Genomic DNA, 25,600 nt, shown 5'->3' with positions numbered 1-25,600 from the left:
AGCTCGCTGTGTCGAGCACGGCGTTCATTCAAGTTTCGTCTGATCCAGTAGGTTTTCATTAGCTCGCTGTGTCGAGCACGGCGTTCATTCAAGTTTCGTCTGATCCAGTAGGTTTTCATTAGCTCGCTGTGTCGAGCACGGCGTTCATCCGCCCACTTTCATTTCTCCTCTCGGCAAGTCCCAAAAGTCACGATGCTTGTTCTGAAAAGGTCTCGCCTGTGCGCGTCTTCTGGACGTACGCCCATTTCTTTGAGGTCTTTCTCGACGTTAACGCTGTTGTTTATCATTTTGAGTCAAAATTGTTAAAAATTATTTTTGTCCACTGAGAGTCGTCCATCCGTCGTAGGTGACCGTAGAAGCGAGCTCTAGGTTTGCGCATTGTGTCCGTGATCTCCTCTATCTTAGAGTAGATTTCTTGTTTGGATTTTCTTATGTAGGTCCCGTTTTTGTAGTTTGGATCACATATGTTGTATATACACTGACTTACAGAGCAAATGCAACACCAAGAAGGAGTGGTTCGAAAGGGATGAAAGTTGGGGAAAAAACAGAGACGGCACGGACGAATAATTGATGTTTATTTCTAACCGATATGCAGGTTACACAATGCGCACGGCATCGACTCAGTAGGATGTAGGACCACCGCGAGCGGCGATGCACGCAGAAACACGTCGAGGTACAGAGTCAATAAGAGTGCGGATGGTGTCCTGAGGGATGGTTCTCCATTCTCTGTCAACCATTTGCCACAGTTGGTTGTCCGTACGAGGCTGGGGCAGAGTTTGCAAACGGCGTCCAATGAGATCCCACACGTGTTCGATTGGTAAGAGATCCGGAGAGTACGCTGGCCACGGAAGCATCTGTACACCTCGTAGAGCCTGTTGGGAGATGCGAGCAGTGTGTGGGCGGGCATTATCCTGCTGAAACAGAGCATTGGGCAGCCCCTGAAGGTACGGGAGTGCCACCGGCCGCAGCACATGCTGCACGTAGCGGTGGGCATTTAACGTGCCTTGAATACGCACTAGAGGTGACGTGGAATCATACGCAATAGCGCCCGAAACCATGATGCCGCGTTGTCTAGCGGTAGGGCGCTCCACAGTTACTGCCGGATTTGACCTTTTTCCACGCCGACGCCACACTCGTCTGCGGTGACTATCACTGACAGAACAGAAGCGTGACTCATCGGAGAACACGACGTTCCGCCATTCCCTCATCCAAGTCGCTCTAGCCCGGCACCATGCCAGGCGTGCACGTCTATGCTGTGGAGTCAATGGTAGTCTTCTGAGCGGACGCCGGGAGTGCAGGCCTCCTTCAACCAATCGACGGGACATTGTTCTGGTCGATATTGGAACAGCCAGGGTGTCTTGCACATGCTGAAGAATGGCGGTTGACGTGGCGTGCGGGGCTGCCACCGTTTGGCGGCGGATGCGCCGATCCTCGCGTGCTGACGTCACTCGGGCTGCGCCTGGACCCCTCGCACGTGCCACATGTCCCTGCGCCAACCATCTTCGCCACAGGCGCTGCACCGTGGACACATCCCTATGGGTATCGGCTGCGATTTGACGAAGCGACCAACCTGCCCTTCTCAGCCCGATCACCATACCCCTCGTAAAGTCGTCTGTCTGCTGGAAATGCCTCCGTTGACGGCGGCCTGGCATTCTTAGCTATACACGTGTCCTGTGGCACACGACAACACGTTCTACAATGACTGTCGGCTGAGAAATCACGGTACGAAGTGGGCCATTCGCCAACGCCGTGTCCCATTTATCGTTCGCTACGTGCGCAGCACAGCGGCGCATTTCACATCATGAGCATACCTCAGTGACGTCAGTCTACCCTGCAATTGGCATAAAGTTCTGACCACTCCTTCTTGGTGTTGCATTTGCTCTGTCAGTCAGTGTATATATACGGTTGAAAATGAAATGGCGTATGGCTTTTAGTGCCGAGAGTGTCCGAGGACATGTTCGGCTCGCCAGGTGCAGGTCTTTCGATTTGACTCCCTTAAGGCGACCTGCGCGTCATGATGAGGATGAAATGATGATGAAGACGGCACATACACCCAGCCCCCGTGTCAGAGAAATTAACCAATGATGGTTAAAATTCCCGACCCTGCCGGGAATCGAACCCGGGACCCTTGTGACCAAAGGCCAGGACGCTAACCATTTAGCCATGGAGTCGGACAGTTTTGGATTAGCATGCAGGAGGTCGAGGGGTCGATCTTGGGTTGAGGCGTATGTTTTTATTTCGTGAATATAGTCCAGGTGGTATGGTTCCTGGCATCCTAATCGTCAACAGCGATTGCAGCGGGTCCTCTAGAAACCATTTCCACTTACATACTACGATCCTAGAAATGAACGAACAATCGTTTTCATTGGTCAGCTTTGATAGACGCCCTTTCCACGGCGCGGGCGGACGGTTGGATCGATTGTATATCCTACACCGTTGTCTTCGTAGGCAGTTTATCGATCCTTCGAATGCTTCCATTGTCTGCCAAGCCATGGATCACTTCATGGACGATGAATCCGGTTCTTCTGAGGGCATGGGCGCTGGTGGTTCTTATTTCATTCTCTCTTTTTTTCTCTCTCTAACTTAGCGAGCGCACATTTCTGAGAGAGGATAAGGTATTCTGTCGTATAGAGAGATACCCGCTTGAAGACAGCATTGTAATGATAAAAGGTTTTTGGTATTTATAGAAAAACACTTTTTTTATATATGTCCCTCGTGATTTGGAAAGCTAGCTCCATTTTTTGTAGGTACTCTGGCCGCTAAGGTCTCTTATTCTAGTCCTTTTGATTGGATCCTCTAAGTTTACGTACTTATGCACACAGTTTATTGTTCCATATTTGGTGTTTACTTGGGTCGTATTGTCTTTAATCCTTGACATTACTTCCGTATTTTCAAAGGATATCCGCAAGCCTGTTTGTTCTACTACGGTACTTCTTTCAGCACATTCATTTCTTCCGTCACAGTTTCATCAATTATTATTATTATTATTATTATTATTATTATTATTATTATTATTATTATTATTATTATTAATGTTTTTCTTCCATTTGCTTTGTTAACTTCATTATGTTGCTGCTCAATATGCGATGATGACCATGCGGTTTTGCATCATACAAAAACAATTACAACAATAACTACATCGACCACCATTACCAGTCAACTCGTTAACATGGCGATTGAACAATATTTTCTAATCAGCGATCTTCAGTATTGATGGACTTTGCACTCACAATCTAAATTAAATGGCGTTTGGGTTTTAGTTCCCGGAGTGTCCGAGGACATGTTCGGCTCGCCAGGTGCAGGTCTTTTGATTTGACGCCGTATGAGACCTGCGCGTCATGATGAGGATGAAATTATGATGAAGACGACACATACACCCAGCCCCTGTGCCAGAGAAATTAAACAATGTTGGTTAAAATTCCCATCCCTGTCGAGAATCGAACCCGGGACCCCTGTGACCAAAGGCCAGCACGCTAACCATTTAGCCATGGAGCCGGACTCACAATCTAAATTCGTGAATATCTCTGTTATTATAGCCGTGCGGTAAATAGCATGTGATATAAATGATCGGAAATTGCCGTTTTGTTACATACAGGTTTTAGATATAACGAATATTTCCGGAGATGTTTGGAATTTCGCGAAATAAAATGTAGGCCTATTAATAATCGCGAATATAACTGTCACTCCAGGACTTAACAACCGTCCTTCGTAGTCACTGGCTGTGCAATACACTTTCTGCCAACATAAGAGATTTTTCATTCTCAGAGGAAATTTAAAACGGTTTGCTAAAGCTGACTTGTGTGATGAGTGAAGCGTGAGTGAATGCGTGGTTAAGCACATTTTCCGAAAAATTAGACATTTATTTCCTAGTTATAGGTTTCTACTGCAATTTTTTTGTATTATTACTATTGTTATTTTCATTGATATTGCCATGCTGTACATTCTATAAAGCCGGCCTCTTACTCGGATGCTCCGTGTTCGATTCCCGGCCATGTCAGGGACTTTTACCTGGATCTGAGGGCTGGTTCGAGGTCCACTCAGCCTACGAGATTATAATTGAGGAGCTATCTGATAGTGAGATGGCCGACCCGGTCTAGAAAGCTAGGAATAATGGCCGAGAGGTTTCGTCGTGCTGACAACATAACACCTCGTAATCTGCAGACCTTCGGGCTGCGCAGTGGTCGCTTGGTAGGCCAAGGCCCTTTGTGGCTCTTCGCTTTCTTTTGCCGATAGTTTCATTCTGCGAAGTGTCCTCTTCCATCTTTCCCGTGATTTGTGTTAGTCCTGCCTCTTAAAACAATAACCACCACCACCACCAAACTCACATAAATCATGAAAGATTGGGAGTTATATCTTATCACAACTTTTATTATATACAGAATAGTTTTACAAAACACTAAGTATTTATGGAGAAATTTAATATTTCCTGATTGATCGCCTTAATATTACTTTCCTTCAGTCGCCGCTTCTCTCTCTCTCTCTCTCTGTGTGTGTGTGTGTGTTACGAATGACACATTCCCTTTACCCGGGCTTGGCAGATGAGTTATTTTCGAGTTACGCAATGTATTATCTCTTATCTCCCGGAATGGTGGTCGAAGTTAACTTTTAATTAGAAGTATGACTAACGTGAATATTCTCAACTTACAAACATAAAAGGGCAACAAAGCGGATGTTAAAGTTCATCTTATTACGAACAGGCTGATACGTAACTCTGTCTGACAGACCGGAATTATAGATTGTTATGCCTTTCAGCGTTCGGTCTGCAATCCTCTGTGAATGAACTATACAACTCCACGTTCCTTTGTTAACAACTAGCACTGTGACCTATTCGAGTTCTACAATATAGGCTACTATCTTGAAATCGTTGAAGACTTAGTAGAACTACCGTCGCCTATGTCTAACTCAGCTTGTCTTACAATGTCCTCCTCCATTCGCCAAACATGGCCGCAACCATGCGGGGCCAGTTCATACATCACACATGCAACTTTAACCAGCTGGTAGAGGTAACGCTTTGGAGTAGATGTTGCGCACGAGGACCCGTCAGCGGTCTTGTTAGATAGGTGGACATGCCTCGCCTGGTTCCCCGTCGTTGCCCTGTGGTTCCTCTACTGATTCACCATCATCAAAAAATAGAGTCTGATCGATACGGTAGTTTAGCTGTTGTAGCCCCAGTTGTATCTGCCGTTGCAGTCTTTGAGTGCAATGACAATGGTGTCGATGTACTACTTCTACCCCTGATGGGGTACGGTGGGCATCCTAGAGAGTGACGCCCTGTCTCAGGCCAGGTGTATTGCAGTGATTTGAGGTGCGGAGGAGGTGCAAGAGGAGCGGCCGTGGACTATAAAAATAACTTTGCCTTAGTGATGAGAATGGAAAACCGCGGAAAACCATTCTCAGAACAGTCGACAGCGGGATCACCGTCTCCCGAATGCAGAGCTGTAAAGCCACGGTAAAGCTGTGGCCACTGTTAGCCGAAGTTCTTCTGCTTGGTGGTGGTGTTGATGTTTTGCTTCGTCATCCCGTCCTGAGGTCGTATGCATGCAAATGGGATCCGGTAGATGTCCGAGCAATCAGTGTGGTACCAGCTTCTCTCTAGTACTCTCTTGTCATTATTCCCACCTAATAGTTCCAGCAATCATTCTCGCTACTTTCATGTCTGTTATTTTCAGTCTTTTTTTTTTTTTTTTGCTTTACGTCGCACCGACACAGATAGGTCTTATGGCGACGATGGGACAGGAACGGCCTAGGAATGGGAAGGAAGCGGCCTTGGCCTTAATTAAGTTACAGACCCAGCATTTGCCTGGTGTGAAAATGGGAAACCACGGAAAACCATCTTCAGAGCTGCTGACAGTGGGATTCGAACCCACTATCCCCGGATGAAAGCTCGCTGCGCGTCCCTAAACGCACGGCCAACTCGCCCGGTTTTCAGTCTCGTACAGCAAAGTCGGACAGATAGGATAATTTTGTCTGTGAATTCGCTTTCATCGTACAGAATAGCCCACTGATAACAACTGCGATCTCATTACTATATTTCCTACGCCTCGATTCTATTTCACTCACTTTACTACTGTCATGGGAGGATACAAATCATGTACGGTAGTGGAAATGATCCACCTGTCCAGTTTGATATTCCCTTCCTGGTAGCCAATCATTTTAGGTATCTACAAGCTGACATCACATTGGGATTGGAAATACTACTTTTCCTCATTATTGATGCATTTCTTTTACAGCCCGAAGAAATTAGATTACAAGATTTGAACATACTATGCAGTTAAAAACAAGTCATTCTTCGTGTGGGTGGGAGTGTATAGTACATCCATGGTATATCCTGCCCATAGGCTACTACAAGGGGCTCGCAAATTGGGATCGTGGGGTAGCAATCGCTGATCACATAGCTGAACCTGGTATTGCTTTCACTGTCTGTGCCAGGATACTAGCTTTCGCCTATTATATTCGATCTCTCATGATCACTTCATGATCTCTCCCGACTCCGACGGTATTAAGTTGACGAGACCAAGAAAGTATTTTACTTTTACTCCTTTTGTAGCCCTTCCCTTTATTTTTTCGGATACCCTCATTTTTCAAGACTCTTCCTAAGAACACCTCAACAATTTATCCCTTGGATTCAAAACTTGTGAGCAGTTGTGTGATAATAAGACTCAGCGAGCGTTGAATTACTTTTGATTATTTTTTTTGCTAGGGGCTTTACGTCGCACCGACACAGATAGGTCTTATGGCGACGATGGGATAGGAAAGGCCTAGGAGTTGGAAGGAAGCGGCCGTGGCCTTAATTAAGGTACAGCCCCAGCATTTGCCTGGTGTGAAAATGGGAAACCACGGAAAACAATCTTCAGGGCTGCCGATAGTGGGATTCGAACCTACTATCTCCCGGATGCAAGCTCACAGCCGCGCGCCTCGACACGCACGGCCAACTCGCCCGGTACTTTTGATTATTGTACCAGACTGCTTACTTTCACCTTTCCCATCCAGCCTAACGAAGTCAACTTTGGTTCTCTTCTGATTCCGATTTAATAGGCTTGCGAGGCCGAAGATGTCCTTCATTCTCCCACGTTTCACAGCATTTCCCTTGCTTCAGCCGTTAACATCATTCTTCGAGGGGTCAGAACTCATCTCCATTCCCTTGTGATTTTACGTTAAGACGAACTGATCTTGTTTTGTTCTTTAAGACCGCAGTTGTCAGCACCACCATGCTCGTCATTCTTTAATAGAGTGAAAATTTTCGGTAGTGTTTTACTTTTTTATTTTATTTTCAAATACTGTGTGCCAACAAAGGTGTGTAAGTCTATAGAACTCGGTATACACTCGTAAGTATATTAAAGAACCATGTACAATTTATAGCTATGGTACAGTAAACTAACTAAGACCAAAATGACGGTCCAAAACTTGGTAGTATAGCGGAAAGATTCCTAAGCATTTTGAATTAGTTCCCCACGCCCCCTCTTCGACGTTAGCCAGACTAACTTTTCCTTGAAGAATGGAATGCTGGTATTATACATTACCTTCTTTACATTGTTCACGTCAGAAAGTTAGTCACCACCCAGTTCGAAGCGAATTGTTGGATTGATAATAAAGCCCTGCCTAGTTTTGGCATTCAAGGCTAGAATGTAAACACTTCGTATCCTTAGCAATGCAGAAGCATTCCTCTCAACTTTCCAACCTTCTCTTAGAGCTGAAGCAATCTTCGATCGTACAACATGATGGCGGGCATTTCACATGAGCATTCCACGGTCACATTGTTCAAGACATGTTCAAGGATTTCTCTCTCCGGGCACCTACGTCTGCACCGGATACCGCCTTGAGACCTTCTGAGGATAGCTCAACTGCGGTAACATTCACATTCATTTTCAAACACGTAATTCACTTTGATGTAGATACTCCACTCATACAAAGGGCACTAGGAAAGTTTTGCAATACGCAAAAACGGTCGGCTGGACACCCCTGTTATGGTGAGGGATGAAAAGAGGAGTGAAAATCGGTCTAGAAGACAGCAAGGCGCGACCTTCACACCAGTTGTTACCAAGCAGTGGGAATGAAAGCAAGTTAAGATGTCAGGATAGGGAAAGACAGGTGGAACAGGGTCATGGGAGGCAAGCTGATATAAGTACCAACATAGTTGGAGATGTGTGGGATCTGGTAAATGCAGCACGGGTGAAGTTTAAGAAAGCAGAGATTGTTGTTAGTGGAATACTGTGTAGGAGGGATACTGACTGGAGGGTGATTGGGGATTTAAATGAGACTATGGAGTGGGTATGTGGGAAACTGGGAGTGAAATTTCTAGATCCTAATGGGTGGGTAGGAGATAGGGATCTGCGCTCGGATGGCCTTCATTTAAACCGCAGTGGTACGTATAAGTTAGGAAATTTGTTTGGAAGGGTAATAGGGAGGTACATTCAGGGAAACGGGATGGCCTAGGGAGCGGTGATAAGGGAACAGGGAACTGGAAATCAAGTAGAGATGACATAAAATTGTTAGTGTTGAACTGTAGAAGTATTGTAAAGAAAGGAATAGAATTAAGTAATTTAATAGATATATATTTACCAGATATTGTAATAGGAGTTGAATCATGGCTGAGAAATGATATAATGGATGCAGAAATTTTCTCACAGCACTGGAGTGTGTGTCGTTGAGATAGGATAGGAATGGTGGGAGGGGAAGTGTTCATTTTGGTGAAAGAAGAATTTGTAAGCTACGAAAAAGTTAAAGATGAGACACATGAAATTCTAGGTGTAAGGCTCATTTCTAAAGATAATAGGCAACTTGATATATTTGGAGTGTACAGATCGGGAAAGGGTAGCACTGATGCGGATTTGGAATTATTTGATAGGATAGTCAGCTATGTGGGAAACGACGTGGAAAGAAATGTGATTGTAGCCGAAGATCTGAATTTGCCAGATGTCAATCGGGAAGGAAATGCGAACGACAGGAAGCATGACCAACAAATGGCAAATAAGTTAATATGGGAAGGACAGCTGATTCAGAAAGTGATGGAACCAACCAGAGGGAAAAATATCCTAGATGTGGTGCTGATAAAACCAGATGAGCTCTATAGGGAAACTGAAGTAATAGATGGTATTAGTGATCATGAAGCTGATTTTGTGGTAGTTAAAAATAAGTATGATAGAAAGGAAGGTCTTAAAAGTAGGACTGTTAGGCAGTACCATATGGCTGATAAAGCAGGCATGAGACAGTTTCTAAAAAGTAACTATGATCGGTGGAAAACGGTAAATAAAAATGTAACCAGACTCTGGGATGGGATTAAAGAAATTGTTGAGGAATGCGAAAACAGGTTTGTACCTTTAAGGGTGATAAGGAATGGTAAAGACCCACCTTATTATAATAGAGAAATAAAGAGACTAAGAAGGAGGTGCAGACTGGAAAGAAATAGAGTTAGAAATGGCTGTGGAAGTAAGGAGAAATTGAAGGAACTTACTAGAAAATTGAATCTAGCAAAGAAGGCAGCTAAGGATAACATGATGGCAAGCATAATTGGCAGTCATACAAATTTTAGAGAAAAATGGAAGGGTATGTATAGGTATTTTAAGGCAGAAACAGGTTCCAAGAAGGACATTCCAGGAATAATTAATGAACAAGGGGAGTGTGTATGTGAGGATCTTCAAAAGGCAGAAGTATTCAGTCAGCAGTATGTAAAGATTGTTGGTTACAAGGATAATGTCCAGGTAGAGGAGGAGACTAAGGCCAAAGAAGTAATAAAATTTACATATGATAACAATGACATTTACAATAAGATACAAAAGTTGAAAACTAGAAAAGCGGCTGGAATTGATCAGATTTCTGGGGATATACTAAAGTCAATGGGTTGGGATATAGTACCATATCTGAAGTACTTATCTGATTATTGTTTGGTCGGAGGAGCTATACCAGATGAATGGAGAGTTGCTATAGTAGCCCCTGTGTATAAAGGAAAGGGTGATAGACATAAAGCTGAAAATTACAGGCCAGTGAGTTTGACATGCATTGTGTGTAAGCTTTGGGAAGGCATTCTTTCTGATTATATTAGACATGTTTGTGAAATTAATAACTGGTTCGATAGAAGGCAATTCGGTTTTAGGAAAGGTTATTCCACTGAAGCTCAACTTGTAGGATTCCAGCAAGATATAGCAGATATCTTGGATTCTGGAGGTCAAATGGACTGTATCGCGATTGACCAGTCTAAAGCATTTGATAGGGTAGATCATGGGCGACTACTGGCAAAAATGAGTGCAATTGGACTAGACAAAAGAGTGACTGAATGGGTTGCTATATTTCTAGAAAATAGATCTCAGAGAGTTAGAGTAGGTGAAGCTTTGTCTGACCCTGTAATAGTTGAGAGGGGAGTTCCTCAGGGCAGTGTTATCGGACCTTTATGTTTTCTTATATATATAAATGATATGAGTAAAGGAGTGGAATCGGAGGTAATTCTTTTTGCGGATGATGTTATTCTCTATAGAGTGATAAATAAGTTACAAGATTGTGAGCAACTGCAATGTGACCTCGAAAATGTTGTGAGATGGACAGCAGGCAATGGTATGTTGATAAACGGGGTTAAAAGTCAGGTTGTGAGTTTCACAAATAGGAGAAGTCCTCTCAGTTTTAATTACTGCGTTGATGGGGTGAAAGTTCCTTTTGGGGATCATTGTAAGCATCTAGGTGTTAATATAAGGAAAGATCTTCATTGGGGTAATCACATAAATGGGTTTGTAAATAAAGGGTACCGATCTCTGCACATGGTTATGAGGGTGTTTAGGGGTTGTAGTAAGGATGTAAAGGAGAGGGCATATAAGTCTCTGGTAAGACCCCAACTAGAGTATGGTTCCAGTGTATGGGACCCTCACCAGGATTACCTGATTCAAGAACTGGAAAAAATCCAAAGAAAAGCAGCTCGATTTGTTCTGGGTGATTTCCGACAAAAGAGTAGCGTTACAAAAATATTGCAATGTTTGGGTTGGGAAGAATTGAGAGAAAGAAGAAGAGCTGCTCGACTAAGTGGTATGTTCCGAGCTGCCAGCGGAGAGATGGCGTGGTATGACATTAGTAGACGAATAGATTTGAATGGCGTTTATAAAAGTAGGAAAGATCACAATATGAAGATAAAGTTGGAATTCAAGAGGACAAACTGGGGCAAATATTCATTTATAGGAAGGGGAGTTAGGGATTGGAATAACTTACCAAGGGAGATGTTCAATAAATTTCCAATTTCTTTGAAATCATTTCGGAAAAGGCTAGGAAAGCAACAGATAGGAAATCTGCCATCTGGGCGACTGCCCTAAATGCAGATCAGTATTGATTGATTGATCATGATTTTGCACTACCGCGAAATACGCACATCCAAAATTAGTGAAAATCTACCATCCTTTATGGAAATATTTTAAACTTTTCTTCTCATGTGCATCATTTCGATAGGATGATTAATAAGGGAGATATCATGAACGGTCGGTTTTGCGGGTTAAGTCCAGCGCACATAGCCCAGAAGGTGTACGTGGAGCAGATTCCTTATCTATCTATATAAATAAAATCGTAACGACTGTGTGTCTGTACATTGACTATTTAGGCGTATTTTTTTCGTACAGCTATCCGTTTAAGGGTTAATAATGACCATCTGCATATTTTTTAGCTTTAGTTTCCCGAAAGTACTAATTTTAACCCCCTCCCCCAATCAAAATTGCGGCACAATCTGCCAGACGAGCGAGAAAATTGAAATTTGTCAAAATTATACGTTTTAGTCTGTAACCGACGGAAAACTACCAAGATATTTAAATTTTTCACCTTTTATCCCTGAAGAATAGGCGAAATATGGAGGCAATTTTAAAGACGGTGCATACCTTCGTTTCGAGGCATTTCGTGGCTAATCGGTAATTCCTATCACAAAACGGATGGCAAAATCTTGGTTCAAATTGGAGTGATCTACAGCTTTGGTCCTACGACTTTTTGTCGTATCTTTATCCCTTATATGTTAGATTTGTCTCTATTTCTCAATTGTAACTAAATTTTTCACTTTTTACACGCAGAATTCATACGTTGAATCACTTATAGGAAAGAATCATCAAATTCTACACGATCATTGGCCCACATGGTAGCCAAATGCTATGTTTGCAGCTGTCACGTAATTATCCGAAAAGTAATGCAGTGTGAGACAGTCTTACCCAAATTTTACACTATTCAACATTTATAAATCAATCTAACCCATGCATAGATGAGATGCGAGAAAACATCATAGGAACAGCCATTTAGACCGCTAAATACGGCGTCTTATGGTACAGTCTGTTTGTCGATATGACGTACCGTTTAGCAGCAGTTGATCTGTAAATGAAAGTCTGCAACATACTTTTGTATGTCGATCTATATGTATTCAATGATGTAGATTTGTAGTGATCAAGAAAGGGTGTGTCTGCTACTGTAATCAGTACTCCCCACATCGACTTTGACTGACAATAGGAATGGAGTCCTTCTCCAACTCCTGTGTAAGTGGCATTAGTAAGGAGGGCCCACCATTGTAATGAGTAATTCCCTTCTCGATTTCACTTGCAAACGGCAAGGGAGCATGGAATTTTGTCAAAACTTCCTTACCCGAGTGTGTTTGGCTGTAGGCAAGGGTGCCTGCCATTATGAACAAATGTACCCATCTAAAACGTGACTGGCATTAGGCATAGTGGCCTGCTATTTTAATGGAAACTCACCAACTCGGTGTGACTGGCAGTAAACTGGCTGGCATTAGGAAAAGGGGCCTGTCATTATAATGATAACAATACGACTCAATTTTGACTGGCAGTAGGAAGTTGTCTGTCATTATAATAAAACTCTTCAACTGTAATCTGTTCGGAAGTAGGAAAGGGGGCCTGAGAGTATAACGAAAACTTCCCAAATCGATTGTGACCCCGCATCAGGCAATGGGGCCTGCCATTATAATATAAACTTCCCAACTCGATTGTGAGTGGCAGTAGGCAAGTGAGCCTGCCGTTATCATCACAACTCCGCAATTCACACTTTACATTGGAAAGAACATATGGGGACCTCCTCATTCTGTTTCTCAGATAACGCTAACAGACGTGCAATTTAAAAAAATCGTATTCACTGCATATACAGTAATTTACTTTGATATCCATATACAGTGTAGAGCACCGTAGCTAAGCACGGGTACATTTGCTAGTTTTAGTTATATAGAGAGATTGATCATCACTTCCAGCCCTTGTCGTAAATTTGACGTCCTTACGTCCTCTTTATGCCCTTGTCAATAAAAGGATGTCGAAAAGCCGAACTTATTTTAATAATAATAATAATAATAATAATAATAATAATAATAATAATAATAATAATAATAATAATAATAATAATAATAATGTTATTTGCTTTACGTCCCACTAACTACTTTTTAAGGTCTTCGGAGACGCCGAGGTGCCGGAATTTAGTCGCGCAGGAGTTCTTTAACGTGCCAGTAAATCTACCTACACGGGGCTGTCGTATTTGAACACCTTCAAATACGACCGGACTGAGCCAGGATCGAACCTGGCAAGTTGTGGTTAGAAGACCAGCGCCTTAACCGTCTGAGCCACTCAGTCCGGCGAACTTATTTTAACACTTAGATTTGGTTTAATTCAAACATCTTACCTGATCTGTCTGATCATGTTGAGGAGGTTTGTTCTGAGCTGTAACTTCTTGAGTGATGTTACTTGCCTTGGTTAACCAAAGTGATTGAGCGGCGTATATTGCTCCGAAATAAAACATCACACTAATAGTCATCATTTTCACCAGTTAAGCATGGATGGTGTGTATCAACAACTACATGATTCTCGTCAGTTCATCAGTTCACCGACAAACGGTAACTGGAGAAAAAGAAGGCCAGAGGCCGGAAGACTTGTGGTGACAGCGATAACTTACACCAGGAAGTGAGTGATGGAATTATTCTAGGGTATAGTGGGCCCACGTGTAAAATTGTTTGTAGAATGCATTCTTACTTATCTAGCCTATATTTATCTCATTACTTCAATGCTTTGGTATTGTACTATTTTAATATGTAATTTTTACTACTACGTAAGAAAGAATTTCCCGCAGACATGAATCATGTTTAGTTTACTCATTGCGAGCCTTATTTAGACAGACTAGCAAAAATCAAGTCCTCTGCGTATAAGCCAATAAAGCCCTTGGAGGAGTAGAAGGTAAAAGCTTCCACAAATCATAACCTTGGCACTAAATGGGATAGCTTTTACTCCCACCAACCCTTGTCCCCGAATTAACCTGAGTAGGCTGTGGTGCAGGCTGAGTGAACCTCAGGGCCATGTACCTCTGCAGATGTGAAAACCTTGTTTCTAAATTTTTCGACTTCCTAGCAGGAAATCGAACCCGCATCCTTCCGGGTGAACCTAGCACTTCGGCCAGGTAGCACCTATTTAGACATATTAGGCAAATGATAATAGTAGGTAGTCTACACAGAAGGATTTGTGCATTACGACTATCTACCTACCTACCACCGTGTCGATGCTCCTTTTGCCTATCACACAGCTGCAGTGCAACGTAGCATAAAGAGTAGGCTGGTAGCCTAGTAGTCGAGACCATTAAGGAAACAGACCAGATGTATTCCATTCCATGAATACAAACGACATTTTTAGGGTGGGAAGGTTCAACAATAAAATGGTGGGGAAGGCGGGGGGGGGGGGGCGGGGAGGGAGGAGATTGCGGTAATTCATACAGATGACTTAGGCTCGTTCGCCTCTGTGGTGTAGTGGTTAGCGTGATTAGCTGCCACCCCCGGAGGCCCGGGTTCAATTCACGGCTCTGCCACGAAATTTGAAAAGTGGTATGAGGGCTGGAACGGGGTCCACTCAGCCTCGGGAGGTCAACTGAGTAGAGGTGGGTTCGATTCCCACCTCAGCCATCCTGGAAGTGGTTTTCCGTGGTTTCCCACTTCTCCTCCAGGCGAATGCAGGGATGGTACCTAACATAAGGCCACGGCCGCTTCCTTCCCTCTTCCTTGCCTATCCCTTCCAATCTTCCCATCCCTCCACGAGGCCCCTGTTCAGCATAGCAGGTGAGGCCGCCTGGGCGAGGTACTGGTCATTCTCCCCAGTTGTATCCCCGACCAAGAGTCTGAAGCTCCAGGACACTGCCCTTGAGGCGGTAGAGGTGGGATCCCTCGCTGTGTCCGAGGGAAAAGCCGACCCTGGAGGGTAAACAGATGATGATGATGATGATGATGATGATGACTTAGGCACACCCTTAAGCCAAGTTATGTGATTCAGTACATTTTATTTGACTGATTTGCTTGAGTGAAATAAACACATGTCAACTTTTAGTTTTATGCAAACTAACTCAACAAAACAATATGACTCTCAGATAAATAACCCACCTGATGGCCACGATCGTTAAGGCAGTAGTAATCTGTATGGTATGCCACCGTCCTTGGCTGGTTCGAGCGGGGATATGTTCACCACCAATGTTGGTCGGCAGGGTAGGAGAGGTGGAGGTATACAACTTCTTATCACAAGATTGCGTGCCAAAAGCCTGGATTCAATTACAAACCTCTCCGTGTAGTGTTCTTATGGAGTGAGGGCATATGACACTTTTGATAGTGATTCGTTCGTTGGATGAGGACGTTAAACCTTGAGCAGACCCCTTAGTATTTTTCGAAAGGAGTAGGTTATGTGCCGACACCAGGTTTCACCGTCCCATTACCATATTAGACCCACATGCGCAGGTCGCCCATGGAAGTCAAATAGAAAGTTCTGCACCAGGCGAACCGAACATGTCTCGGACGCTCCCGGTGCTAAAAGCCATACGCAGAATAAATAAACTCAGATAAAAACTTCAGTCAACATTTATGAATGAAAAATATGCAAGTTATTCTGTGATTATTGTGTGTCTGTACTTGGTTTGAAATTTAGTATGCGTGTCTGACAATGTCGTCCCCCTGTAGGTAGGAGCAGTAGAATAACACCCACGGTATCCCCTGCCACTCCTAAGAGGCGACTAGAAGAAGCCCCAGGATCTCTTAACTTGTCGCTTGGATTGGCGACCACGGGTCCTTTCGCTGAGTCCTGGCATTGCTCCCACTTACTTGTGCCAGGCTCCTCACTTTCATCTATCTTAACCGATCTCCCTTGGTCAACTCTTGTTATTTTCCGAGCCTGGCGCTATTAGAGCATTCGAGGCCTAGCAGTCTTTCATTTTCACACCCTTCGTGGCTCTTGTCTTCTTTGGCCGATACCTTCATTTTTCGAAGTGTCGGACCCCTTCCGTTTCTTCCCCCTGATTAATGTCAATAGGGGATGGTTATCCAGATGTATTCCCTCTTAAAACAGTAATCACCACCACCACCACCACCTCTGATACTGTCGTCATAGTGAAGCCATCAATAATGTATGTTGCTGTGTGTGTTGAGTAGTAACTTGTCTGGTGCAAACAAACTGATTTGAGATGAGTTCCCGAGGGAGAAAGTTTGTGGAAATTGTGCTAAATAGTAAGCAACGGGTGGAAGATGAAATACCGGTGCACGAAAGGGATAATAATTATCCGAATTAGTTAAGTGAATATACACAGCGCGTCCGCCTCTGTGGTGTAGTGGTTAGCGTGATTAGCTGCCACCCCCGGAGGTCCGGGTTCGATTCCCGACTCTGCCACGAAAATTTGAAAAGTGGTACGAGGGCTGGAACGGGGTCCACTCAGCCTCGGGAGGTCAACTGAGTAGAGGTGGGTTCGATTCCCACCTCAGCCATCCTCGAAGTGGATTTCCGTGGTTTCCCACTTCTCCTCCAGGAGAATGCCGGGATGGTACCTAGCTTAAGGCCACGGCCGCTTCCTTCCCTCTTCCTTGTCCATCCCTTCCAATCTTCCCATCCCTACACAATGCCCCTGTTCAGCATAGCAGGTGAGGCCGCCTGGGCGAGGTACATGTCATTCTCCCCAGTTGTATCACCCGACCAAGAGTCTGAAGCTCCAGGACACTGCCCTTGAGGCGGTAGAGGTGGGATCCCTCAGTGAGTCCGAGGGAAAAGCCGAACCTGGAGGGTAAACAGATGATGATGATGATGATGAATATACACAGCAAAATTGCAACTGTCATGAACTTTAGCTGTCACAATGAAACATTTAATATTAAAACATAAATCAGACTCTAAATGAATTGTTCCCTATGTTTCAGATTCTAGTCCAGGGCCCTCCATTCCAGAAGGAGTAACATTTCTCTTGGATTCTGACAATGAATTTGATGATCCATCATTTGATGTTATAGGGTATTCTTATGAATCGTCTGGTTTTGAGGTAGAGAGGAAGAAACGGAAGGATAACCCAGAAGGATGTAAAGAATTAGCAGCTTTTGAAGACCACTGACAAGAAAATTGCATACGCCAATAAGCTTAGTCCTTTAAAAAAAAAAAAAACACGATCTAAGAAGTTACGAAGCAGAAGAAAAAAAAGCCAAGTCATCTCCGCACAGGCCATGAGGCCCTTGGATGGATGGAAGGTACTTGGTGTGGTAGAGTGGTTAGCTCTACTCCCGGCCGCCTTTGTCCCCAGGAATTAACCGGATACTCTTTTTGGTGTCGGCTGAGTGAACCTCAGGGTCACGTCCACCTCCGGAAGTGGAAATCTCGTTTCTTAAATTTACGACTTCCTGACGGGATTCGAAACCACGTCCTTCCGAGCGAACTGAGCACGCCTTTACCGCCTCAGCCAGGCAGGCCCTCAAGATGTTACGAAGGCACATGGAAATTTAGGGAAGTCACATACAGCGGAGAATGTAAAGGAGAGATCCCTGAAGCTACTTCGAGACTGCAGAACTAAATGTAAAACCCAAATCTCAGAAGAAAACAGATTTTAAATATTTCAAGAATACATTTTTCTTTCTTTAATTTTATAGTTTGCTTTACGTCGCACCGACACAAATAGTTCCTATGGCGACGATGGGACAGGAAAGGGCTAGAAGTAGGAATGAATGGACCATGGCCTTGATTAAGGTACAGTCCCAGCATTTTCCTGGCGTGAAAATGGGAACCCACGGAGAACGACCTTCAGAGCTGCGGACAGTGGGGTTCAAATCCACATCTCCCGAGTGCAAACGGACAGATACGTGACTCAAACAGTGCAGCCACTCGCTCGGTTTCAAGAATACTGGAAATTAGGCAGTTATGGTGGGTGTTCTTCCGTTGTTGCTTCAATGACGACAATCAGTGAAAAAGGCTATATGTAGGAGACAGGCTAATATTCCAGGAAAAGTGAGCAGTATGGTTACGTATGGGTATCCTTTTGAAGTTGATGGAACTCTAATTCATGTTTGTAGAAAATGTTTCCTCAAGACGTTAGATGAAACAGGCAACTTTTTAGAAAGGATAGATCTCAAAAAGCTTTTAATATAAGTGTTTTCCAGACTTTTGACTGTCGTACAAGAGCACCTCTATCAAATAATATGCCTGAAGAAAAAAATGAATACGTTCGTGACCACCTTAAATAATTTCCACATAACGAGAGTGACTATATATAGAAAAGAAATGATAGTCTGTGTCTACTACCTCATTTCACAATTGATAAAAGTTGGCAGTACGCTGGAGAAGATAAGGGTTTTTTATTTGGCATGAAATAATCGGTCCGCCTCTGTGGTGTAGTGGTTAGCGTGATTAGCTGCCACCCCCGGTGGCCTGGGTTCGATTCCCGGCTCTGCCACGAAATTTGAAAAGTGGTGTGAGGGCTGGAACGGGGTCCACTCAGCCTCGGGAGGTCAACTGTGTAGAGGTGGGTTCGATTCCCACCTCAGCCATCCTGGAAGTGGTTTTCCGTGGTTTCCCACTTCTCCTCCAGGCGAATGCCGGGATGGTACCTAACATAAGGCCACGGCCGCTTCCTTCCCTCTTCCTTGCCTATCACTTCCAATCTTCCCATCCTTCCACAAGGCCCCTGTTCAGCATAGCAGGTGAAGCCGCCTGGGCGAGGTACTGGTCATTCTCCCCAGTTGTATCCCCGACCAAGAGTCTGAAGCTCCAGGATACTGCCCTTGAGGCGGTAGAGGTGGGCTCCCCCTCTGTGTCCGAGGGAAAAGCCGACCCTGGAGGGTAAACAGATGATGATGATGATGAAATAATCGCCGGGCGTGGAGGATATCGTATTGCATCATGTCTTTATAAGCACCTAAAATCATTATCTTCACATGTTACGTTATATTTTATTCTGATACATGTGGAGATCAAAATAAAAATTCCTATGTAGCAGCTATGCTCACGTATGTCATGATAGAATTAGAGAACATGGAGACAATCGACCACGTCATATTTATGTTTCCAGGTCACAGTCATGAGGAGGTTGACAGAGACCACTCTGTGATCGAAAAAAGGAAGTGTAACGTAGAAATGTTTTATCCACATGGCTAGTATCAACCGGTACGGTCAAGTAGAAATCGTTTCTCGGTTGTTGAAATGAACCAAGACGATTTCATTTGACTTTTCCTCGCTTCTTGAAGGTCCACTAGTTTTAAGAAGGATACTATTGGGAATATGTTTACATGTAAGTGAATACTGATTCAATGCTTCTACCATGCCAAGAATTTTAGAGAAATTGTATTAAAGAAAACCTAGAAATAGCAGAAGAGTTCAATGTATTATCTCTGAAACGCAGGGAAAATAGCAGGACTAAAATTCTGAATCCCGTAACGGACAAAGCAGGCCCTATCAGTGCAGAGAAGAAACAGATCCGTTGACTCTGCTTCCACACTGATTCCATGTGTGTCTTCCCGTATCTCATCTCATAACACATGAGATGTTGATCCTGACTTGGTGAACAATCTACACCCTGTAAACTGTATGTGCATTTCTGGAAGTATAAATGTTTTCTATTATTAGACAAGTGTATAGAGGTCCAATTTAATGCAATATTCTTGAAAATGTAATGTGTAACATTCGATATGCACAATCATTTTAAGTCAGTATTCGGTTCTGTTCCCTACCGCCTGCCCTTAAGTTGCTCCGGTAGTCTTCAAGGTGTGTACGGTTCATGAGGGCGTTACCTGATAAAGTTATCATGAAGGTAAGGGAACGGGAACATCTAAAGCTACAACGACTGAGATGCGAAGAGCAAATCTTGTAAAAGTGGGTTTATTGCACCTCTTCCAAATGCTAAAGAAATGGCAAGAACATACATCAAAATGCAAAGCAGTGCAGGTTGCTCAGGATCGAATCCCTGGTTAAAACACTATCAACTGTTCACTTTCTGAGTGCTCATAAATGAGGAACCACTCCCTTAAACGATCACCAAGACGATATTAATTATATGAGACCCTTATGTACGCACTTTATGTTACTGAAAAATCCCCAACGACATTGGGGTTAAAACGAATTAAAAACAAAACCCTGAGTTGGAAAAACCTTCCTAAAGTCATCAAAAGTCATCAGTATGAAACAATAAACAACTCGGCGATACCTAATGGCATAGCTGGTTCGCGAAGGTCGAACACAGTACCCAAACAATACATGAAACCAAGAAATAGTAACAAAACAACTTTGACACATATCTGAAATACAGCAAGCACTATACAACATTTTGCGGAGGCATTACACATACACCTGGAGCATGGATGCGTAGCCAAACCCTCCACATGGGCGGGACACGAACTCGGGACCTCCTGGCCACTCATGTACGGAGCAGTTGTAATTCCCTCTTTATGACTTCTATAATTTGATAGGGCATAATTGTCTGAAATGAACTTTGCTTCCTGACCTATAAATAACCAATATAACTGTGTGTTCTTTACAACTGCCGGGCTGAGTGGCTCAGGCGGTTGAGGCGCTGGCCTACTGACCCCAACTTGACAGGTTCGATCCTGGCTCAGTCCATTGGTATTTAAAGGTGCTCAAATACGTCACCCTCGTGTCGGTAGATTTACTGGCACGTAAAAGAACTCCTGCGGGACTAAGTCCCGGCACCTCTGGTCTCCGAAAACTGTAAAAGTAGTTGGTGGGACGTAAAGCCAAAAGCACATTTAAATTATTATTATTATTATTTTTTTTTTACAACTAAACTTCCCTCAGCTGGATCTCGTAAGCATTGGAAAGGCAGGTCCACGTGCCTATCTTACCCGTAGGATTGAAACGATAGCCTTCTAAAAAAATGGATATATTATTGATCCTACGGTTCGGTGTGAATCACACGCTAACCAGCCCAGGAAAAGAAAAGCATTTACGAACCAACTATCCCCGCCTACCGACGTGAATACGGACTGGATAACATCGATGTTATAGGCCTCATGATCGGTGCAAGAGGGACAATTCCGAAGTTCTTCGAAGAATTCCGCTCAAGATTCAAACTACCAGAGTCGTTGACAAAAAATGTGGCCCTCAAAGCCTTGAAAGGTTCATTATCCATACTGAGAACCATTTATATAGTCATAAATGTATTTAGTATACCTTGTCCTCACGGGCAACCTCCTTATGAGGGAAGTGTTCATTCTCTGAATAAATGTATAAATATATTCCTTAGACCGTAATAAATTGGTGGCCATAAATCTCTCAGCTGACTATTCACCCTGGCTCTCATGGGCGTTTTCTCCCGTGACAAGTGATGTGATGTCATTCCTAATAACTTGGATTTTTGAAGTCTTACACTTTCATCAGTTTTCTCATCATACATGGTAGTTTTACGTATTTCACATGATCCTTATGTTCTCTTTACACTTCCACATAATCCACAACTGTTAATTCGTACACTAAAATACACACATTCTGAATTCCCCAATGTAAAACACATTTGAAATCTACATATATTCTGTCATTAACAAGGTTTAAATTCTGAGGACACCCTATCTGTCTGGGGAAAAATCTACCTGCTTTCACAAAATGAATCCCTAGCTATTGTTTGGTGGTCATGGCTTCGAATCCCATCGATCGCCCTTCACACAAATGGAATATAATGCTAACTACATTAAGGAGGAATGTCATCCTAATCAATCTAACCAAACATTAATACTCGAGGCTTTTGTGTAGTATAGAAGTTACTGCTCTGTATATACAAGAAAAACCTTAAAAATATCCCCCAACATTAAACCATAGGGAGATGACTAGTATATCGCTTATTAATTCGATTTCCAGCCACGACACTCCAGCAAACAAGTCAAACCTAGTTAACTCACGTTACGGCCCTTTACGTAAAATACAAATGCCCAAATGAATAAACTAATAAATTAAATAAGTATCAAATAAATATCAAACAAACATTAAAAGATCTACTCACTGGTTTTACCCCTCACTTCGTATACAAAAATGACATAAAAGCTGCGTTCAGCTACTTTTACTTTTAAATTTATGGACACTGTTTAAATAGATTAAGAAAGTGCTGTTACATAAGATTCATATGAGGTAAAAGGGTAATTACCCTCGTATGTAGCAATTCGGACACCCCAGGGTCCATCAGCCTGTTACTCTTCATTTCCTTGGTCCTGGGCCCAGTGGAAAGTTGCTCCATGGTCACCATTATTGTCTGCATATTGATGTTGTGGCCCTGGATTAGCTGATACATACAGTCAAGTTAATGAAATTTTCGGTACAGTGACACCTTATACAACACGCACTACTTTAACCGATATAATTCTCCTTTTCTCTCCTCACATAAACGCATCGCTCTTTTACCAATTAAAATCATTAAAACGGAGAAATTATAGCAATCGCGACAACGCGTGCCTCAGTGAAGTTCGTCTACCTTTGCTCTTTCAAAGATTATAATATACACAAAGGGGGAAAAAACGGTCCACGCTCCCTCACATAATGTCAGCCTTGGAACTGTGGAAGAAATGCCCTAGGGGTATATGAGGAAAGGTCCATCATGGCTGAAAGCGCACTCTCACCTCTGGCTAGTGATACATCGCTCCGTTAATCTTAGTGCTATCGATAAGGTAATTTTTTATCATCATCCGTAAACAAAGTGATCGTGTAATTCGCTGCGATAGCCTCCGCGTCCCTTCTCTCGAGACATCTCTGTGATTCCCCGAGTTAACATCTGGCAAAGAGATGTTAGGGTGGAAACTTCCGTGTTATGTGGCTTCAACTGAGTAGTTTATTTAAATCAATGATAATTAACACAATATGTCCATAAATTACAGAAGGTCGTTCGGGATCTCTGGTGACGAGTCTGAAGGCCGCTGCGCTGGCGGCGTTGTTATCAACTTGAGCATATCAAAACGGGAAGAGATGATTCACGTTAGTACTAAGAACGTGTGCGTAGAGTTTCATGACATTAGCTGCAACGATGCAGAAGCGGACTGACCCTTACTGGGAGGGCTACATTACAGCCCTTTTCGATACTAAATATAGCTATTCTGCAATCCAAGAAATGCGCAAGAAGCGTAATTTCGTGATATCGAAGAACGGGATCAGTGCTGTATTGCATTAAAAAGACAAAGGCCGACTGGGCTTAATTCCAGAGGGAAAAAATGGGCAAATCCAGGATCAGCCACCAGCCGTACACCAAAAGTGGTGAGGAAAGTGAAGGCCCTTGTCTAAGATGGTAAACCTGCCCCTCAAAGGACTATGGTACGTAAGTTGCGGATGTCTGTTTCAACAGATAACACATAATCAACATAAGCGCCGAGTTCACAAGCTGTTGCCTCGTCACAATTCGGAACGTCGCACTAACACAAGAAAGCTGTATGAGGGCTATCTGGCAGGGGACAGATGGGAAAATGTAGTGACATTAGGCGAAGCATATGTGTACCTTAGTGACTGTAACAAAGCCCGCTCAATTTACTACCAACCTAGGGACAATTTGCTTTTATCAAACATTGTATAAAGAATGCCGGGAAAGTGTTCAAGGGGTTTCATGATCAACGCTGGATACTGCTACAAAGGCAAGTTTACCATACGCCGTGTCACTATAATGTGAAGGTGAACTCTACGTACTATCAGCAAGATGTTTTAACACCCATTCACAACACAGATATACCAGCACTGTATGGGAAGGCGAAAATCAGGTATGGGTACATCAAGATAAAGCATCCAGCCACACCTCTCGTTCGACTCCTCTGTTCTTAGAGAGAATAGAGATGGAAACTAGAATCCGTGCAATTCGTTTTACTGACATTTCCGTAAAGGCACCCAATGGGTTACCCGCGGACTTCTGTGCATTAGGACTCTTAAAACGGGCCTTAGGAAATAGACGTCAACGCACTATCAATGGCCTCTGGAAAGCTTGTCAGGAGTGGATAAGATAAACAGGCGAGCTCTGCAGAAAAGTCTGCTTCAATGGAAATTACGTTGTGGCTTTCCAATTGAGCATGATTGTTGGTGGAGACATGGCTTTCCATAAGCTATTTACCCTTGAAACATCGTCCCCAGAGATCCCGGACGATCTTCTGTACACTGATACACTGTATGTCATTTATTTCTTTAAGTAATGTCCAGATTCTTGGGCGAATTTAATTTTTATGTTAAAATCGAAGTTGGCAGGGCTACAAATCTCAACTCGGGATGTTGGTTCCCTTTAGTATTTACTTTTGCGTTGTGTATATTCGAATTCAGACTATCTGTATCCTACTCTTGCGAACACATGCTGGTTCACTCTTTCATGAGTGGAAATGTCCATAAAATGTAGCTTCGCGCGTCCTTCTGTGCCCGACCTAGCGCTACACATGAAGACATGATGCTAAAATATAAATTGATACCACTGGGTCACTGGTTCATGCGTCTGGAGGGGGTAGAGTACGGACATAATCACTGAAGTCATCTATTTTGACAGGAAATGTTAATTGAATAGAAAGGCACTGTCTAACTAATTTTAAATGTAAATCTACAAAAGATGAAAGCAAAATAGAAGCACTATTTTTCTATGTAAGTAGAAACTACAATTAAAAAGACCTCGTCCTATGCAGAAAACTACAACAAGGCAATTGAAACACTAACTGAGCATTTTGGGTGAAAGGACTTGCTCCAGCAACTGTATGTGAGGGAACTACTGAAGTTAGATATTTCGAATGCAACAAGTAAGTAAAAGCTACCATTATCGACTCTGATGATCAAGTTGGAACCTCAGCTTCGATCACTGAAGATGCCTGAGCTTAATTATGCAGGTCCAAGTATGTGGTTGTTCCCTCTTGTTGAATCTAGTCTTTCTGAAGAAACTTTGCGAACGTGGCATAGAAACTCAAGTTAAAGAATAGCAGAAACCCAAGAAAACAGTTCTCAAACACGACTTGTTTGTTTAATAGAAATCGTTAGAATGGAAGTCCGAAGCTAACAACAAATTATGTTAGCCCAGTCTGGATTTGAGAATTCTTCAGTAAAAGAAAGACAAGAAAATTGTATCCAACATTCCAAGGAGAGATAAAAGCAGTTGAAGAAATGCAGCAGGATTCATCCTGTAGCTGCTCTTCATGATGGCACATTGGAGGAGTACATCTTGTAAGAAAAACCATCGGAGTAAAGAATGTTTCTCCACTCATTCTCTGGCATTGAAGACAGAAAATCCAAGGCCAGAGAGAAACTATGTCTTCGGACAAATCATATTGCTGTTTGATAACTGCAATGCAATGGTGAAATATTTTATCTGCCGTCGGAAACGTGTTACAGTGATGTGTCCCAAGCTTTCTGATAGAGGAGAGATGTCTGAAAGCAGTGTTTCAGAG

General features: G+C 43.2%; 1 protein-coding gene across 1 annotated transcript in view; it reads right to left on the bottom strand.

Moving 5' to 3' along the window:
* LOC137498265 (vascular endothelial growth factor A-like) overlaps nucleotides 1–22,449 on the bottom strand; it is a 191,484-nt gene extending 169,035 nt beyond the window's left edge. The window contains exon 1 of the mRNA XM_068225780.1: nucleotides 22,360–22,449. Coding sequence (XP_068081881.1) covers nucleotides 22,360–22,449 — 90 coding nt within the window. The remainder of the gene's footprint in view (nucleotides 1–22,359) is intronic.
* Between the last annotated feature and the right edge of the window lie 3,151 nt (nucleotides 22,450–25,600).

Source organism: Anabrus simplex, chromosome 1 (assembly GCF_040414725.1).
Source record: "Anabrus simplex isolate iqAnaSimp1 chromosome 1, ASM4041472v1, whole genome shotgun sequence".
In the NCBI taxonomy this organism is placed as follows: Eukaryota; Metazoa; Arthropoda; class Insecta; order Orthoptera; family Tettigoniidae; genus Anabrus; species Anabrus simplex.
Note: the sequence above shows the minus strand (reverse complement) of the source record. Positions and strands in the feature narration are given on the sequence as shown.